The sequence below is a fragment of the Telmatherina bonti genome (assembly GCF_933228915.1).
Source record: "Telmatherina bonti genome assembly, chromosome: 2".
Lineage (NCBI taxonomy): Eukaryota > Metazoa > Chordata > Actinopteri > Atheriniformes > Telmatherinidae > Telmatherina > Telmatherina bonti.
This window is the reverse complement of record NC_136620.1, coordinates 14,552,526-14,572,851: the sequence shown is the minus strand read 5'-3', so window position 1 is coordinate 14,572,851 and position 20,326 is coordinate 14,552,526. Positions and strand designations below refer to the sequence as shown.

The window sequence follows — 20,326 nt, the reverse complement described above, 5'->3', positions numbered from 1 at the left end:
GCCCCCACTCCCTCCCCCCAGTTAGTGAGACATTGAATACACCCTTATAAAACTAAGCAAATACATTTCACTGTGATTCTTCCTGCTCTTTTCACCCCCAAATCCTCAATAACTTCAGAACTTCCACAACATAATCACTTTTCTCTTGCCGTCTTGCCAGCGGCACGCTGACATGTGCAGAACTGACGTCCTGCTGAGCAGAAGAGACACAGAGCAAGGCTGGAGTTTTCTTTTTCTCTCTTTTCAGTTTGTGTCCTGGCAACAAAACCAAATTTTTATTTGAAAACGTAACTAGTATCCGATTAGTTGTACTGCAGAAAGAGAGCTGATCTTCTGTGTTAAATCATTGTACCAGTTTTAAGACAATTAAATTGGCTACGTAGTTTTGTTTTTTTTTACCCACTTCGTCTGCATTTCAGTGCTTTTTGTCAGATAGACGCTGATAAAATATAACATCTATTTTTAGTGTTTGCATGATTTTGTGTGCAAAGTGCAACTGCAAAAAAATATTTTGATTTATCAAAATCAATGCAGACATTAATAAAATGTGTGGTGGACCGTCATGAAAAAGAGCTAACTGCATGCTGTCATTTACAAGCATCAAACTGCAAAACACAAAACATTTCACTTGGTGACTCTACTATGTCCTTCAATTGTTGTTTATTTTCAATCAAATAAAAAATTTGTTTGATGATCAAGCCAAACTTATAAATACTGATATTTTATGGTTTGGCGCCCCAGCAATGACTAATTCAGAATCTGTCTTCATCCTGTCTCTAATCCAAGGTCTCCTCAGCCAGTAAAAGTCCCTATAACCCTTAACAGAAAAAACCAAATGTTCCACATTCAATTCACTTCAATTCAGCTTTATTTGTATAGCGCCACTTCACAACAATGTTGTCACAGGGCACTTTACATACGCATCATTTCAAGCCAATTCATACATAGCCTATGATAGAAACCAACTGATTGCATTGAATCATGACTTCAATCTAATCCCCCATCCTGAGCATGCACGAGGCGACAGTGGGAAGGAAAAAACTCAATTTTAACAGGAAGTAAACCTCCGGCAGAACCCGGCTCAGGGAGGGCAGCCATCTGCATCGACTGGTTGGGGTGGAGAGGACAGGAAAGACAGAACAACATGTACAATTGCACCTAATCAGGAAGACCTGCGGAAAAAAGGAGAAATAAGTTAGAGACTGCAATATTGGCATATATTTATAAATTAATATATTAGAGAAATGCCCTGCGATGGACTGGCGAGCTGTCCAGGGTGTACCCTGCCTGTCGCCCAAAGCCGGCTGGGATAGGCTCCAGCTTCCCCGCGACCCTGAATTGGAATAAGCGGTTCGGAAAATGAATGAATGAATGAATGATATTAGAGAAATAGAGCGAGGTGCTTCTCAGTGCATCAGGTAACGTCCCCATTGCTACATAAGTAATGGATGGCTAGACTACCCATAACTAAAAGAGCAAAGAGCATAACCAGGACAGTTTGGCCCTGTACATGCACACTCCAACTCCAACTCATGTGATCACTTTGAAAATATTCTAAAGCCATGTTTATATATATATAATTTCTGTCAGAGAATGTTGACTCTGGATTTTTTCCATCCCTCTCTCTACCTTTCTTTTAGTTTTACAGTAATGTCTTCTCTTTTTGTCCTGCTGAATCTCCCATGTGCATCCAAAACCACCAATGTCCACTTTCTGATGCGTTGATGTAAAGCAGTGGTTCTCAAGCTGGTTATCAGAACCTCCATGGTCACAAACACCATTGTGTTTGATCTTGGTTAGAACCACTGCTGTAAAGCCAAATGCAGCTGCCACATAACAAACTGGGATTGAAATTTTTTTATAAATTGTTGTTTTTTTAGCCTCAGGATGCTGCAGAGTCCTGGCGTAATGAATGTCAGTGTACCATCAAAACACATCAGAAATACAAGGTTTTAAGCTGGAAAACATATGTACCCGCCTTTTAATCAGGATTTAGTGAAACCTCAGGACCACTGCTGCAGGTAAAAATCCAGAAACGTAACATTTTTTAATCATCTGCTTTTTAAGAAAAAGCTGCCCAGTCCAGGGCCGTTGTTTTATGGTCCTAGAGTGGACAGCTCCCTTTGTCCATGTACCTTGGCCATATTATGGGAAGTTAGGAAGTCTACAACTTTACAAGGGATTAGTGATGCCCAGAAGGCGAGGCGAATCAACAGATTGCCGAGAATCTATCGCCAGGGCTTTTGGAAGCAGAGGGTCCTTGCAGGAGTCCACCATCATCTGGTGTGGAGACACTGGGTGCTTTCTAATGGGTCTCCTTTCCTCTTTTCTCTGACTCTGCTCAACTCAAACAGGCATGTGGCGGGGTCTCCCTGGCACCACGTGTCTGTTTCACAATGACAATAATCATCATTACACTGTGCTGCTTGGTACAGTTTTACAACTAATATGTCCTCTGATCAGGCTGCGTTATCTAACACAACACACTGCCACTTCACTCTCTGTTCCTGATCCAGAGGCTCTTTTTAAACACGAAGGCTCATGTTGGGACAGGATTATTTTTTTATTTATCTGTTGCAGAAAACCTTGAAACTGAAAGAGGGTGACCTACCTTTTTCACCTGACTGTAGCTGTGTTTTTGGTCTCTTTTTGTGATTTAAAAAAAGGTTCCTAATGTGACAAATATGACCCACAATTATATAATTTGCTTAATTCTTGATAAATAGTCTCTCCTTCCTTTCTGACATAAAGATATATTTGTTTAGTCATAAATATATAAGCAAAAAGAGCCAGTTCTGTAAAAGAGAGGAGATACTGAGTGATCAGAAAACTTTAGTAATCAAGGTGGAAATTCTTTATAGAGGTGCTGCATTAGACAAATTAAAATGAATAAATAAAAACTCTTGTTACTTATGTATAATGAGTTATTAGGATAATAATTGTTACCATGCTAATGGACCATATAAAATGCAATCTGAGCAAAACTCAGAGCTATAGAAGTGATGGACTAAAGAGCAGAGTATGTTTTGGCCTCACGGAATATACTGGACTAAACCAGTGCGAGACATTAGAGGAGGGTAGCTGACTGATTATTAGCAAAAACACAGAAAGAGTCTCACACAATGAAATAATATGTTCAAAATCACAATACAATGAGGTGATTTCTTCAAGATTCAGCTGATTACCTGTGATTTTAGCATGCAGTTTGTGCTTCATATTGTTTGTGTGCCTTCTTTGTTCTAGGAGGTGCAGGCATGCACGGTGAACATGGGGATGACCACAGACAGCTCCGACCATCCTGACAACAAGATGAAAAACAGATACAGCAACATCTTGGCCTGTGTGTACACATCAATACACACCAGAATATTGGAGATTTAAAGAATTTATTGTATTTTTCCACATAAATATAAAGATTAGGTTACAGTCCCACACCTTCATGGAGTGTGAGAATTAAACCAGCAGACAATTGACCCACTGTCATGGTTCGACATTAAAACCACTTTCCAGGGAGTTAAGAAAATCACGGTTAAAGTTAAAATAGGTTTTTTTGCAGCTCATCCATCACTTCCTTTTGTTTTTTCACTTTACTTGCAGTAAGTCTCATGACTATTTAAAGGACAGAATAACTTTTCCCAGAAGCTGCTATAAAACCAGCACTGATTTTTTTTTTTTTTTTGCTCTTGTTGTCCTGAAACCAGTTTAATTCCTCATCAGAACTAACATATATGTAATTATTTGAATTATTTTAACCATTTAAATGCCTATTTAACTAATGGTGATCCTGCTTTTACTGTTTTTAAAGATATTCTCATTATTGTACCTTCTGGCTTGCTGGAGATTTTATTTAAAGTGGAACTATTATGAGCATTTCAGGCTAATTTATTTTTATTTCTGAGCCCAGAAGGGCTGGGATTGATCGAGTTATTGTCACAAATCGCTTTATTTACCTCAGACCGACCCTCTCCATAGGCTGTCAGATCAGCCTGCGGGCAAAACGAGTGGATCGAGACTCTTCCGCATTAAGCCCCGCCTCCCGCCACTGCACTACATCGGGAGTGCGCACCGCACCTGCTTTCGCCGTCATTGTAACGTCTCATAAACAGAAGGATTAGGCTAATATGAACGCAATAAAAAAACAAAATACAATGTCAACACATAGCATACAGCCCTACATGTTGGAACCTGAATCAGACCCTGAAAACGAAGTGGAAAACAGCAACCCACAGCAACGAATGCAGCAGGATGTCTCTCTTTGGTAAACTCACCAGCCATCGTTGGAAATAACTTTATCCCACGTTTTCCACCCGCCTGATGTATTTGTACATGCCCTTGTTAACCAGTAGAAGGTAACCAATCACCGAACCTTATCCCCCGGGACATCACAAGGATTTCCAAGTAGAAAAAACTCTCTAAAATGACGCGTTTTTCGTTGCCATGGAAACCAAACGGAGAGCGTGCTGGAACTCAAACTCAAAGTCAGACTCAAAGGTGATAAAAAAACAGTGCCGTTCACATGTCTGATGTATAAAGCTCAGAAAACTCCAAATACCATAATAGCACCCCTTTAAGGATCAGCATATGACAATAATATTATGATACATGACTTTTTTTTTTACATATGATTTAATATGATTTACTACCCTTTTGGCTCCTTAGAGGACAATGAGGTTTTCCTAAACAACTGCTCAAAAGACAATTGCTCACAGCATTGATAGATAAAGAGACAAACACTCTTTTTTTATACATTTTTTTTTTTCAAATAAATCATTAATGCACACTACATTAATAGAAAGAGTTAAATGCCCACAAGCCACGTTATTCCCTATCTCTGTTGTAAATCAGTTTTCATAATCTATTAAGTTTAAATTATTTTATTTATTTAGATAAATATAAATATTTATTTATATAGATAGTTTTTAATAGTTTAAGCTATTTTAAAGGGGATGCCTGCAATCAAGGCTTTGCCTCAAAGGTACCTAAAGATGGACTTAATGTAAATGTCTGGGAAGGTTACATTGATTAGGTATAGGTGATAATTGTCCTGGTTGTGAACCTTTACATGTTCTGGGATGAACAAGTCCCTTTTTTTAGAGCATAACAGGACAATCAGACAGACTGTGGGAAACTGGATTACTATTGGTCCACCACAAAACACAATCCACTCTCGCTTTTTTCTTTAGTTTCTCAACTCATTATTCAAAAGGCTTCCCAATTTACCTGATGCCATCTTATACCAGCAGCATCTATGAGGGTTAAAAGCCCTTTCAACTTTGCTTCTTCAGAGTGTAAAATAAAATGTGACGTTAGGCATGATAGAACTACAAAGGAAATCAATTTTTATACACAAATAATTTTCAAGTATATTGACTTTGAAAGTATTTGGACATATTTTCATCTTTATAAATTCTAATCAGTATCTGAAAATATTTCATATTTCTATATTGTCATACTAGTTTTTTGTAAATATAGATTTTTTTTTTTTAATATGTGTTTAATTGTCTCTTTTTCTTTTAGTAAGTGAGAAAATGTGAGTAATTGACATGGAATTGGCCCTGGTTGTTGACAATAAAAAAAAAATCGAAAAAGCAATTTCAAAGTTCTTCAAATTTCTTTCAAAACCTTTTCTTACAAAAACAAATAATATTAATTTGATGTTAAAAGAATCAAGATGGTGCGCCAGAAATGACATAAAAAGTTCATCATGACATGTTAACACCTAAGATTTCCCTTCATTAAGGTACCACGCTTACCTGCTAACATAACGCTGCTGAAACCTCCTCCGACAAACATACAGAACGGATTTAGCTTATTATCCACTTTCTTAAAATTTGAGTCTTTTTCTTCATTCTCATCTGATCTGACGGTGGTTCTTTTTTCTTCTTCATCCCTCAGATGACCACTCTCGGGTGCAGCTTTCGCCGCAGGCTGTCAGAGGAGGAATGACAGATTACATTAACGCCAACTTTGTGGACGTAAGAAGTATTTGCTTTCATTTCTAAACTGCAAACAAACTAATTCTTTTATATTTTTCTCCCCCAAGGCTCATTCCAGTACTTTCACTCTGTCAAAACATTTTACCTTAACTGCTCTGTTTGCACATATTACCTTTAGACAACAAAAGTCAATGTACCTTATCACAAATTTCTAAATCTATTCATGAGAGCTAATATTGTCAGAAGTAACCGGCATGATTCTCCATTATGTTTGTACCCATGCCGTTAAAACCTCTCTCTCAGCATCTTGTTGTTGTGTGAAAGGCAGAGGCCGCATAAAAAGCCTCCACAGCAATCAAGGCCTCTTTAGAAAGCCAACATGTCTGTGCCTCGCACAGCAATGGAAACTTCATTCTGTCAGTCATGTGAAGGTTACTGCGGCAATGAAATACGTGATTAAATCTCTGCGACACTGTGTTCTGAATTGGCCTTAACGTTAGTTGGATTTCAGCCTTCTCTTCAATTTTGTGGGAAATAACCTCTATTGTCCTTTGATTTAGTTTGTTCAGTCATTCAAAAAAGAAGAAAACAAGGGCCTGTGCAAAAGTTTCTATTTCACTCCCAAAAATATCATGATTTTTTACCCTCACTACACTTTAAAACTGGAAGTTCAAGAGGACAAACACTTACACAGCGTGGAAAAAAATCAACAAAAACCTTCTCAATTCCTGAAATATTGTCAAGCAGAGGTAATTGAAAGAAATTCATCCACTTTGAATGTGAGGCTTTTTATACCCATCACAGTCCACAGTCATTCAGCATCCACTTTCCCAGCTCAACCTGGTCACCAGCTTGGTAAGAAAAAAGAAAAATGCACTGTAGAACTTGCAACGGTTAAGGATGCAATATTTTTGTGATGGGCAATGTGGCATCCATCATGCATCCTACCTTTACTGTGAGATCTCTCCAGACACTAAAAGACAGTCTCATCTTGACTCATTTCTTTATCTCTTGTTCTTTCCTTTTCCTCCTAACCCTAACCCTTTACCTCTTTTCCTCTGATTAATCAGCCATAGTGCGATGGCTGGTTTGTTTATATCTGTTTGCTAGCATGCCATGCGGTGGCCAAAGCAAAACCTTGCTGTAATGCCCCTTGGCGTCCCAGAGGAAAAAGTTGTATAAAGTGGTTTCTCGGGGTAGTGATGGCTCCAGGAATCTACATAAACCACGTCACCGTGTAAAGAAATGAGTCTGGAATGTAGCGTTTTTAGGTCGGAAAGTGCAACTTTGACTCAACAGATTTCGTCATGTAGACATTGTCAAGATGACTTGATGAAGTTCAAGCTGAGTATCAGAGTGAGGAATAAAGTGGGATTTAAATGACTTTGAATGTGGCATGGTTGTTAGTTTCTGATTGGCTGGTGTGAGTATTTTCACACCCAACTATCTGTAGAGTTTATCGAGAAAATCTGGACCAAAATGTCTTGTTCCTGTCAGAGGCTAGAGGAGAATGGGCAGACTGGTTGGAAACTATACTTACGTGAGAAAAAACCAAATAAGCACTGGTTTCATCCAAGGTAGGCAGACATCTCTGAACACACAACATGTCCAACCTTGAGGCAGATGGTCTACAGCAGCAGAAGACCACACCTGGTGCCACTCCTGTCTGCTAGGAACAGGAAACTACTAGAACTTAAAGGAAAAATTAAAAAAACTTTATTAATCCCCAAAGGGAAATTCAGTATTGTAGTATATAATTAACTTGAGGAGGTCTTGTTCTGGTGGCTGATGGCTGCTGATTTCCGGCATGAAATCCTCAGAAAAAAAAGACCTTATTTGAAGTAATATCTATGTGAGAAGAGTTTGTATTTTTAAAAAATCAAGATAGCAAGTCAGAGCTACTACAATTTCCTGTCATCAGACGGCGCAATCTTGGTGCATAAGAAGATGACGTTCCTTAATTTGAATGCGATTCATGATTAATAAGTATGTGAAAGTTTTACACTTTGGATATTTGGATATTTATTTTGGATATTTATGAATATATGTATAAATCTACATAGATATTAAGCAATTTGAGCATGTTCCACATTGCAAACTGCAAAAATATTGTATTTTAAACAGATTTTTACTTTTAATCTCACAGATGTGGAAAAACATACATCACAACATATGGCAAAGTTCAAAAAGTAGTTTATGGACTTGGACAACTGTGCAATATCTGTCTGAAACCAAATGAATAAAGTTAGGAACAAGAAGAAATGAAGGTGCCATAGCTTTTTTTTTCAAACCTGATGTATCTGCTGTGTTTTTTCAGGGTTTTAAGAGACCACGTTGGTACATTGCAGCTCAAGGCCCTCTGAGGACCAGCATAGAGGACTTCTGGAGAATGATCTGGGAGCAGAATGTCAGCGTCGTCGTCATGATCACCAACCTCATGGAGAAGGGACGAGTGAGTGATCACATCTGCAGTCCAGTCACGATCTGAGAGCATCTCAGATCTTTTGTGTCTTTAGAACAAAAAAAATAAAACTTTCTCCTGATCTGACTTGAGACACTGAGGTCATCAGGGATGTTTATGTTGAATAAAATTAGAAAATGATGTTTTATTACTTTTAAATCTTGTTTTCTTTGTTTTAATAAATACTAAAAACTGCATTGTCATCACAGTTTTGTTTTTTTTTGTTTTTTTTTCACAACATTCCCCAAAGATGATGTGTGTTTGTCCCTCAGAGAAAGTGTGATCAGTACTGGCCAGCAGAGGTCCAGGAGGAGTATGGCAGCTTCCTGGTGACGGTGAAGAGCACCAAAGTCCTTGCCTACTACACCCAGAGGATCTTTACCGTTCAGAACGTCCACAATAAAAAGGTCTGCTGTTTCAGTGAACAGAGGGAGAAAACCCCAACAAACCAAAAGTAGACTTATCCAACTGAATCTGAGCAAAAGCAAAGTTATCAAAGCTTGACTTGACTGGGTCATGTATTTGTAAGAAAACACCATTTGTAAATGACTCCTCTGATCTGGAGCATGTTGGAGCTGGAGCATGCATGCCAATCATCGGTATGGTCCAGTGAGATGACTGGGTTGTATTCCAACTGTAGATCGGCTGTGCAGGAAACTGACTGTATGTTAGAAGGTAAATCTGAGAGGAATGACAGATTTTGTCAAAATACCTAAACTTTCCCTTTAAACTCATTTTCTAAATACTACATGTAAGACACTGTTAGAATGTTTTCCTGTTTTTGTGTTCCTTAGTCCTCTCATCCTCTTGCAGGGCTCTCAGAAGAAACAGGGTAAAGAGCGGACGGTGACACAGTACCACTACACCCAGTGGCCGGACATGGGCGTGCCAGAGTTTCCTCAGCCGCTGCTCAACTTTGTCTATAAATCATCCAAAGGCAAAACGGATGATGTTGGGCCAGTGGTGGTGCACTGCAGGTGAGATGAAGCCAAGTTTCCTCTACTATTTTCACTCAACTAAACATTAGAATCATGTTTTACAATCTTGCTTCTGTGCAGCGCCGGTGTTGGCCGGACAGGCACATACATCGTCCTGGACAGCATGCTGAAGCAGATAAAGGAGGAAAGCGCGGTCAACATTGTTGGCTTCCTTAAACACATTCGCACACAGAGGAATTATCTGGTTCAGACTGAGGTCAGAGCTCAACACTCATTTCATTTCAGTCCCTTCTGCTTTTTACCAGACACCATGTGTAGAAGATGAACAGTTTTTGATAGATGTTTATGCATGCTTCCAACATCGCTGAAAGGGTGGCCCTGGGAGGGTTTGTTAACCGTTAAAACATGTCCCGCCCCCCCAAACATTATCACTTAGACTGTCAATAATTTCTTAATGGTATTTATCACATTTTTGTATTAAAAATAGATCCCTATAACAGTGTTTTTCAACCACTGTGCCGTGGCACACTAGTGTGCCGTGAGAGATCATCAGAAGTGCCCTGAGAAATTCTCTAATTTCACCTGATTGGTCCAAAAAGCAGCTCTGTGTTCATCCAAAGTGGTCCAGGTGAAAGATAATAAATCCTTTTTCTTGTGTTTATTTTATTTCAATTCAAGACACTTTGACAAGATGGACTTTATATTAACAATATGAGCTTTTAAAAAAAAAACCAATTTGGTTTGTGGTGTGCAAGTAAAAAAGTGTTCTTTGGCTCATAAAAGGTTGAAAAACACTGCCCTATAACATTGTTACTTTCTTCATTTATTGAGCTTAAATTTATTTTTATTTATTTCTCAAATAAATAATTATTAACACACTTTGTCAGCCACATGAATTTGTAATGCATATAAAACTCACACAGTTGCTTTGTTAAATAGATCAAATCCACTTTGTTAGTTAGAGCACTGCATCAACCATACGTCAAACTCACCTGAGAACATCAGTGTGTCAAGATGTAGAACTATGACTGGAAGCTTCTGTGATCCATAAAAGACCAGTTTTAACAAGGAATTTAAAATTCTTATTATATCAATGTTCGTCTTTGTCTCAACTGTTTCTCCTCTCATTGTAGGAGCAGTACGTTTTTATCCACGATGCCTTGGTAGAGGCCATCTTGTCTGGAGAGACGGAGGTTGTGGCGGCTGAACTGCACAAATACGTGAATGAGCTGCTGACCACTGGTCCGGCTGGGAAGACGCAACTGAGCCAACAGTTCAATGTTAGTTGTTGATCAGTGACCTAATGTCCAAAAGTTTCAAAGACAACAACTTAGAAATGCACCGTACATTTTACTTTAAGAATTTCCTTAAATGACTGACTGATTATTGACTACCTAACAGGAAATGATTAACCTAATATATACCTCTTTTTTCTTTATGAAAGAGAGGAAACCAGGATATAAGATAAATTGTTAAAAGGATATGCAGACCTGTCAACTATATGACCAACAAATTATTCAGAAGTGGTATTATTTTTTGGGCTTGTTTACACCTGGTACCAAGTTTTCTAATCACAAGCGGGTAAAGTTGAATTTATGTATTCAAGACAGACAGGAATGCTTTCAGATCTAATCTTTTTCACCACATTTAGATATGATCTAAGACGTTTCTTGTATATTTCTACCTGCTTTTCCATAATAGTCAAAGGTTCACCCTGGAGTCTACCCTGACGACAATAATTAGGCCACAATTTGACATGAGATGATGCCATGTAAGCGGTAGAGTGCCACAAACATTTTTGCTCTCCAATTACCTTCTTCTAATTGAACAATTTATCCCGCATCGAAAGATGAAAGTTTCCTCCTCCTTGTCTATGATGTTAGTTTCTGCAGAAACATGAATTGAAGCAGCTCTATAGCTCCACAATGATGCTATTGGGATACTATTTAACAGGCTCAAAGTCAAACAAGTTTAATGTAGACATGCTGAAGGCAGCTGTGCACAAGACAAGACAAGACACAGTTTATTGAGTAAACTGTGAAATGAACTTTATCAACATTGATTGTAATCACTGTATCATAAAATGATATTCTCTTTCCAATGACACATTGTGTGTTTTTGCATACAGAGTGGTAACTGCCCCCCAAACAATATAAGTCACTTAAGATCCATGCAAAGATGTTGTTCAGTCACATTTCATACATGAAGCATTTTTCACACAGTGGAGGCACAAAGTGCTTTACATATAAAAAGAAATGTTTGCATATTGGAAATAATATAAAATGAAAAGAATATAGTCACAAGGGAGTAGGGATAGTGAGTCACAATGTCCACAGGAAGAGTCCAGTCCAGGCATGCCAGGGCCCGGTGCTGGACCCCTCCAGCCACCCAGTCAAGAGCCATCCTTACGGCAACAATCCTATCCTTAGTGCTGTTTACTTCAGATCACTTCAACACAACACATATTGACACCACGTATAAAGAAATCCACTGACAGCTGCTTTACTGATTGCATTTATTTACCTTTAACGGATGTTTACTGTTTTGCGTAGCTGGTGTGCCATTCAGGGATGAAGCAAAGTGACTTCTCTGCTGCTCTCCAGGATTGCAACCGCAGCAAGAACAGAAACTGCTCTATGATTCCTGGTAAAACTGATGCATTTGTTGATTAGCTGCAAAGTTTATTGCTAATACTTGCATTATAATGACATCTCCTATGAGATCTTTAGGAGATAAACTTTCCCCTTTTCTGTTTTTGCAGCTAACAAGTCGCGAGTGCGCCTTTCTTCAACTGCAGGAGAAACTTCAGACTACATCAATGCTTCATATATTTCTGTAAGAGCATCTTAACTCTGCTCAGGTTTAATTCAGTCCAGAGTCAGGTTAGAAGATTAAATCAATTTGATGATAGCTCCCCCTGCATTGTGTAAAGTCTGTATGAGACTTCTAACCCTTTTTATTAATCGGTGTACCGTGTGCAGTGTACCGTGTTAAATACCTCCATCACATTTTATGTAAAAGTCACAATCAGGAAAGACCTTCAACATTTCTGCAGCATTTTCAACACATTAAGGTTTTGAACCATTTTTGAACCATTTTGAACTGAGCCACAGAATTAACATAAAGGCTTCAGCTACACAAGGTTAACCTTGCAGTGAGAAAAAAAAAAGAGCTTCTTTCTCCTTCTTTTAATTAATAGTGAAGATGCTGAAGAGAATTTGCTCAACTTTGATCTTTCTGGAAAAAAAAAACAAAAATAAAACAAATATTCTCTTAGCTATGGTCAGATAATTGAAGAATCCAGCGATATTATTCTTCCCTTTTCTTAGCGATATGACCTCATCGCCATCTCCTCTGCTGTGACGCTATTACATTCTATAATAAGTCTGCCATCAAGTATAACACTAATACAATATTTAAGTCTTGATTGTTAATTAATCTTCCTTTATGTTTAAGACTAATCATGATTTTGTTTTTGCAGGGTTACAAACGGAAAACTGAGTTTATCATCACTCAGAATCCTTTTCCTGGTACCATAAAGGACTTCTGGAGGATGATATGGGACCACAATGCCCAGTTCATAGTGACACTGCCAGGGGTGAGCAACTGAGTACCTTAGTATTGATGCTACTTAGTGCTGACTAAGCTAATGCCACATGATCCAGTTCTAACTAGCCTAGCAAGCATGCTAGATGAGTTTAAGGTAGCTGAAACATAAAACATGTGGCAACATATAGTCTGATATCAGTTTAATTTTCTATAGGAAGATCCAAAAATGAAGCGAAAATGAGATATTTCTACCTTTTTCTTAAAAGTAGGGCACAGATCAGGCAGAGACTGACCCCAGTATCAGCACCCCAACACCCCCTGAGAGATCCAATCTAACGCAATCACCAGACAGTAAACCATAACTGATCCCCTTATTACCGCATCAAGCTCCCCATACTATACCCCAAAACCACCAAATGATCTTTCTATAGACCTTGTTCAGCATACTGCAAATATTTCCACTTGGCTATGCAGATTAGGCAGCACAGCAGATGGTGTTTGCCTGTGCAGCCATTAACTAATTATGGCTACTTCTTCCGCTTTGTTTTTTTCACTGGTTTCAGAAAAGCTGTAACAAACAGCATGTTACGAGGAGTGGGTCATATTTCCCTAAGTGAAAGTTAGAAAAATAATTTGAGTGACTTCTCCGACTGTGATGGAATGGCGACCTATGCAGGGTGTACCCTGCCTCTTGCCCAAAGAGTGCTGGGATAGGCTCCAGCTTCCCCACAAGACTTAATTGGACTAAGCAGTTAAGAACATAAATGAATAAATGAGTGACTTCTCTGGTTATTTGATGCATCTCTATCAACCAGCTTTATGTTATTGGTGGTGCATCTATTCTGGAGGCTCAGATTTTTGGTGCTTTCTGGAAAATCAGCCCATGTTCACAATGATTTAACCAGAACCAAAGGGGGAGGACTTACTTTGCTGCAGCTTAAAGATTTACAGGACTTGTGTGAACATCGACAGTCATGTGTGAACATCGACAGTCAAGCAGCATATTGGTCTGTGTTCGGCTTTCATTCTTTGTTTTGATTTCATTAATACATAAGTAAAACAGCGTTCTGATATTCCGGTGAATGCAGCCTTTCTCCACTATTTTTGGTGCCAATTGACCCTTTAGGTTCTGAACAAATGTATTTTTCGGTCTAAATGCACCAACCAGTTCAAAGTTTGGTTCAGGAACCTAGCTGGTGGCCGGCCAGTGTAAAAGGGCTCCGGTTATCCATATTATATGATGACATCACAGCAACTTTTTGGCTTTGGTTGAGGTGCTGAAAACAACTCAGAACAGCAGATGTGATTAATCTGAAGATAGGCTATATTGTGGCAGATCAGCTGTTCCTTTGTAGAACTGTTTTACAATATGACAGTAAAAGATTTCCGCTAGTCTGTGTCTAAAGACCACTTAAACTGCAGACTGGTCATGATCTAAATCAGGGAAACCACCACAAATTCTTTCAGAAAAATACATAGACCGTTGAAAAAGAAACCCAAGAATAACAAGTAATAGGTAAAGAATAGGTAAGGAACATAAACAATAAGAGTCCCAGTCCTCCAAAAATACTTCAAAGATCATAAAAATGGATCACAGGGTCATTTGTAAGTCATGTCACTTCCTCTGTTGGCAGATGAATGGGGAGACAGAGCCTGGTGTCTTCTGGCCACGGAAAGGTCAAACAATCAACTACGGGATGTTCACTATCACTGAGAGGAGCGAGACTAACATTTGTCTGTCCAATGAAGACATGGTTGTAGTCCACGACTACATACTGGAAGCCACACAAGTTAGTCAAATATAGCATCTCACCTGACACCACAAAATCATTATGGTTCAACTGATGGTAAAGTATATAAAGGCTCAGGTCACCCAGTTCTCAGGGATGTGTTTAGATTGCTTGTTTGTTTTTATTATAATTTATTTTATAGATTCTATTAATTCAAGGTGAGATTTAAGTCTTACATTTTCAGACTATTCCCATACTGTTGATTGGGTGATCTGGTGGAATGATCCACTCAGAAAAATAAATTATTGACACAATGAAGCTACTGATTCACATGTTCAAACTATTGATTCATGTGTTCAAAACATTTTCAAACAACGGATTCACATGTTTAGACTACCGATTCACATAGTCAACTTACTGATTCACATGTTCAAACGATTGATTCATGTGTTCAAAATACTGGTTTACATATTCAAACAACTGATTCACATGTTTAGACTGTTGATTCTCATGTTCAAACTACTGGTTCACATGTTTAATTTACAGATTCACATGTTCAAAATTCTGGTTCACATGTTCAAACTACTGATTCACATGTTCAATTTACAGATTCACATGTTCAATTTACAGATTCACATATTGAAAATTCTGGTTTACAAATTCAGTCTGATTCACATGTTCAAATGACTGGTTCACATGTTCACATGTTCACATGTCATTTGGACAGGATGATTATGTTTTAGAAGTGCGACATTACCGCACCCCCTGCTGGCCAAACCCGGACAGTCCCATCAGCCAAACCTTTGAGCTTCTTGGCCTGGTGAAGAAAGAGAGCATTGGCAAGGATGGCCTGATTGTCGTCAGTGATGAGTAAGATCTTAACAGCTCGTTAGCATTATCCTTAAAATAATGATGGTTTTGGTTTTTATTCTGATTTTTATGAGAAAAATATTTATTTTTCTTTGTTCTGTCAGTGTGGGAGGAGTCACAGCAGGAACTTTCTGTGCTCTGCTGTCGCTGACACACCAGCTGGAGGCTGAAGGGTCAGTTGACGTTTTCCAAGTGGCCAGGCTGATAAATCTAATGAGGCCAGGAGTCTTCAGTGATATCGTAAGGCTTTTGTCTGTCTTACAATAGACTGGTATTAGATAATATGCTGTCCGTTACATGCTTTGTGTAATTTACACAATTAATTCTTAATCCAGGTTGTAAGGTTACAACTTGATCTCATTCATGTTTTTTCTGTAATAATATCAATGTATTCAGGTTCATATCTGAAATGAAAGCCTGAAACAAATTCCATATGTTTGACCATCATCTCCTTAACAAAAGAGGACATGATGGTGATCTTACAGAAATGGGACTAGCAGTTTGTTCAACCACATTAATATGCTAATTTATGCACAAAGGCACATTAAACTATATAGTCAGATTGTTGAATCCATATGGGACAGACATACTGTTACTCATAGGCTGATCTTGCATTGTTGTTGATCAATGAATTACGTTGCTCTAAAGCAGCATATTACAGGCATGATCGTGTATCATAATGATAGTGCAATCCGGCATATTGGGAAAAAACAATTTATGAGAGAACTAAAGCAAAAAGTAGAATTTTTTTTATCTCCAAAATAGATTTTCACACTTGTTTCTTTATAAATATTTAACAAGTGCACATATCTTAGGGCAATAGGAACTGAAAATATGACTCAGATTGTGAATTTAAATCAGTGCAAAATAAAGGTATTACATCCAAATCTTTAAACATGTTATTTAACATCTATTATTAAGGGAAGCATTTAATTCACTTGGAAAAAATGTTTGTTTGTTTTTTACTGTCATTGTGCAAATGAAAATGTGTTCAACTTTTCTGAATTAATGTGTATGGTAAATTAATCTTGTTAATAACGAAAACAAGTCAATGCCATAGACTTTCATCATCATCCACCATTGAGATTTCTCTTTAAATAAAAGTCGTTCAAAGGACAAGGCTAGTGGTGCTCCCTGAATTAATGTGTTTTTAAATTGTAATAGTCTACTCCTTTTGCAAAAAATATGCATTATATTAATGATATAATGACTAAGAGAGAAAGATCAGTAAGAGTTTATGCTGAAATACTAACAGTATCCATACTGTAGTTTATTAAAAGCAGCTGGTAAGCCAAAGAAAGATTAAATTGATGAGGCAAATACTAAATCAGAAAGCATTAGATTTAACTGCATATTAATTTGATCATATATTAGTTAGTGCATAGAGGTGTGGGGAGATATTTATCAAAATAACACAAAGACCACCAACATTTCACTAAATAAAAGTCCAAGCCTGTTAGCTTTCAGCTGTGAAATCCAAAAAGTTTCACCCCTTTGATGTCCCTCTCAGTGACTCATTTCTATTTTTTTTGTCCTGGGAAAATGAGTAAAATGAGGAGACTAACTCAGATCTTTTTGCCAGGAGCATTACCAGTTCCTGTACAAAGCCATGCTGAGTCTCATTGGGACACAGGAAGACGAGGAAACGCTCCAGTCATCTGACAACAACGGGACCATCATGGTGGGAGCCACCAGCACCACAGAGAGCCTTGAATCTCTGGTGTAGCTGGTCAGAGAAACACAAAGAACTGAGCTTTGATAACAGCATTTTCTCTTCTTCAACCACCAACACAACTTTTGATGCTGCAGCAACTCGGTTCAGGACTCTTGCTATTGGAGTTTGTTTTCAAAGAGTTTCTTCTTCGTTGGTATTTGTATAATTTGTGCCTTTTTACATTATTCATCCTAAACATTTAACTTTGATACAAACTGTAGATTAACTGTTCAACCTTTTGATAATGTACCTTCCTCAGATATTTCACTTTACTAACTCTTTCTAAACTTTTGTATTTATTGCCACCAAATGGGGACAAAAAGGGAAAAGATGACTCTTCAATGAAATTGTTAGCTTGTTTTTTTTTTTTTAGCGCTTTTGCACTGAGCTTTGTATATATCTTTGGCAACACTAGCAGCAGTCTTCTAACAAATTCAAATATTAAGTAAGGGCCTGGAAAAATAATTAAATAATAATATTCTAATGTAAATAATATTATGGTAACCACCTTGATGGACCAAATTTATTTATACTTTTAGATTTTTATATTTTTAGTGAATATAAGTGGTTTAATTCTCATTGCTTAGCTGGAGAACATTAATGTTTTTGTATTTGTTTTTTGTAACAAACTAAATGTGATGCATGGGATAGTCACATTTGTGTCTTTTTAGGATGTGGAACACTGCTGCATAATTAGTTAATTAGTAAAAAAAAAAAAAAAAAAAATCCAATAATATTGTCTTTTGTTTCTGTATGGAACTACATTTAGAACAGTATCACAAATGTGATGAGAGGATTGAGTCAACAGCTATAACATGACGGTGGACAGTGAAAAAGACAAAACATTTTCTATTTTCGACTCAGTTCTTCATTTTTCTACTTGGGATTCAAAGTGACATTTAGTTTGAATATAAGCATCCATTGTAAGGGTTGGAATGTAAATAAAACCAAATGTAATGATTTGCAAATCATAAAAAAAAAATCTATTAAACTGTCCATAAATTACAGCTTTCCTGACATGTACAACTTGTACCATGAAAAGCCAAAAGGAAGGTGAGAAAGTTTTTATTTAAAGAAAAAACTCCCAGGCTTAACAACGGTGAAAACTGTTCAAAATGCTATCTGTCTTACTGATTAGGGCTATAAATCTTGCAAATTTGTCTGCACGAATGATCCTGAGCCAATTCCTTTGATGGGCACAAGGCTGTTGTTTTTGGGTTGGCAGAGCACCAAATGTTAACTAACCATTTTATGAAAACTAATTTTATGTATTAAACTGTCGCTAGAAACAAAGAAATAATTCTTGACACAGCAAAGCAAAGCCTGTCACTCGTAGAAATTTCTGAGTTGACAGTACTGACCACCAAACCATTGAAAATTCAAGTGGGATTAAGATTTGTTGGGCTTCAGCCTAGACACTCCATAACGCCATTTTTCTTTTTTTTCATTCATTCCTGAAGGGATTTCTATGTGTACTGGTGTAAACAGTAAGTACTGCATCATGCTGTAAATGACACAGAGTGATCTCCTGAAATCTGTAGCATTTAAGCTAGCGAGAGAAAAACTCCTAAAATATCACTTCACATACACCAGCATGCCACAGCTCTCATATCATCTGGCTGAACCAGATGCCCACCTCACCTCGCTCTTTTAATTGTGGATTCAAAAAAATCTTTGTCAGGGGAGTCGACAAGTTCAGTCAGGATAAGACTGTGAACTGGGTGGAGGCCAATGGCTTCTGAAAGTACTTCTAGAGACTTGTTAGATCAAGTGTCTCAAAACACACCCTAGAAGTGAGTGTGAGGTCTGTTTCTCTGGTGGAGGGTGTACATACCTGTTGCCTAGTAACCCTGCACCTGAAAAATTGGGTATAGACCAGAAATCACAGGGCATCTGTGAGGTTTTGACTGTACAGAGCCTGTATGATTGTCACAAATTAAGGCCATGTCTACACAGACATTGATTCAAGCGCATTGGCTCACATTTTTATCATCTGGATGTTTTGCCCACATCACACTATCATTTTAAGAGCCTGCAAACACTCATTTTTTAAACTAGTTCCCAAACTGACTGAATGGGGCTCTTCAAAGCAGCTATACAACATTTTAAAACATATATTCTTGGTAATAAATTTGAAAAACTGCTTAAAAAGGTCAAAATTTGTGGCATCTTTGTTGCCAAAAGAAAATAGGCATTCTTTGGGACATTGCATAACTCATTTTCAATTTCCTTTGTTTTGTTTTTTTTTCTTTTTTTTTTTTAAGGCGATGTGGTAGATTTATCCTGTGGACAATCATCCTTGCATGATTGCGCTCAACCTACTGTAGAATAACTGAGCCTGTGTTTTACAAGATTCAATATTTCCCATCAAGATGTTTCAATTAGCACTCCATCCTCAGCCAATAAAATTCTAATTCTTGGTTTTCATCTTAAGAAATAGTCAAATATCATAAGAGAATGCAAGATGAATTTACATTTTTTTTACCTTTCTGCCAATGATTTGCCACAGCAGCTTGTGGCTCAGCTCCTCAATCGCCAGCCTCACAGACAGCCAAAGGTCAGAGGTTACACGGTCCAGACAAAAGATGAAGCAAGCGTTCCTTTGTGAACAGGATAGAGGTGTAAATGATTATATAAAAAAAAATTAAAAAAAGAAAATGACAGAGAGAATGAAGACATCTTTAATTCCATTTCTAATGAAAACCGAGTCATGTCCAACCTGTGGATTATACATTTTCCCTTAATGGAGTCATGCTTTAATCCTGCTTGAAACTGGTTATTCCACTTAATTTCTCCACGTGTTAATCCCGGCTAAGGACACCCCAAGAAATATGTCTTCTCAGGTCACAAAATAGGTCAAGTGTCCAGACATCATCTTGACCTGCTGCCATATCCGCGACGTTCATTAGCATTTTTGACTTTTCATAATTGCATGCCCAACTATCCCGTGTTTGGTGGCCTGGTTTGCATGGCTGCCTCCAAATCAAGCAGAAGTAAGGCTGATTGTTTTTTTTTTTTAACACAAGAGCTCAGCTGGTGGATGAGTATCTGTCAGGATGTTTAGTGCCTTGCTACCAAGACACTGAACCCTGTATAGCCTCCGATATTCCCATCAAGATATGATCCTT

General features: G+C 37.8%; 1 protein-coding gene across 1 annotated transcript in view; it reads left to right on the top strand.

Annotated features, from left to right (window-relative positions):
- The window catches only part of ptprz1a (protein tyrosine phosphatase receptor type Z1a), a gene marked incomplete at both ends in the record, with an annotated part of 61,747 nt that extends 44,537 nt beyond the window's left edge, over positions 1 to 17,210 (top strand). Inside the window, 14 exons of the mRNA XM_079256316.1 lie at positions 3,244 to 3,340; positions 5,896 to 5,975; positions 8,254 to 8,388; positions 8,670 to 8,804; positions 9,211 to 9,374; positions 9,456 to 9,591; positions 10,469 to 10,615; positions 11,888 to 11,981; positions 12,097 to 12,170; positions 12,817 to 12,933; positions 14,519 to 14,674; positions 15,342 to 15,484; positions 15,589 to 15,724; positions 17,067 to 17,210. Of these exons, the coding sequence (XP_079112442.1) occupies positions 3,244 to 3,340; positions 5,896 to 5,975; positions 8,254 to 8,388; positions 8,670 to 8,804; positions 9,211 to 9,374; positions 9,456 to 9,591; positions 10,469 to 10,615; positions 11,888 to 11,981; positions 12,097 to 12,170; positions 12,817 to 12,933; positions 14,519 to 14,674; positions 15,342 to 15,484; positions 15,589 to 15,724; positions 17,067 to 17,210 (1,758 nt within the window). The remainder of the gene's footprint in view (positions 1 to 3,243; positions 3,341 to 5,895; positions 5,976 to 8,253; positions 8,389 to 8,669; positions 8,805 to 9,210; positions 9,375 to 9,455; positions 9,592 to 10,468; positions 10,616 to 11,887; positions 11,982 to 12,096; positions 12,171 to 12,816; positions 12,934 to 14,518; positions 14,675 to 15,341; positions 15,485 to 15,588; positions 15,725 to 17,066) is intronic.
- Between the last annotated feature and the right edge of the window lie 3,116 nt (positions 17,211 to 20,326).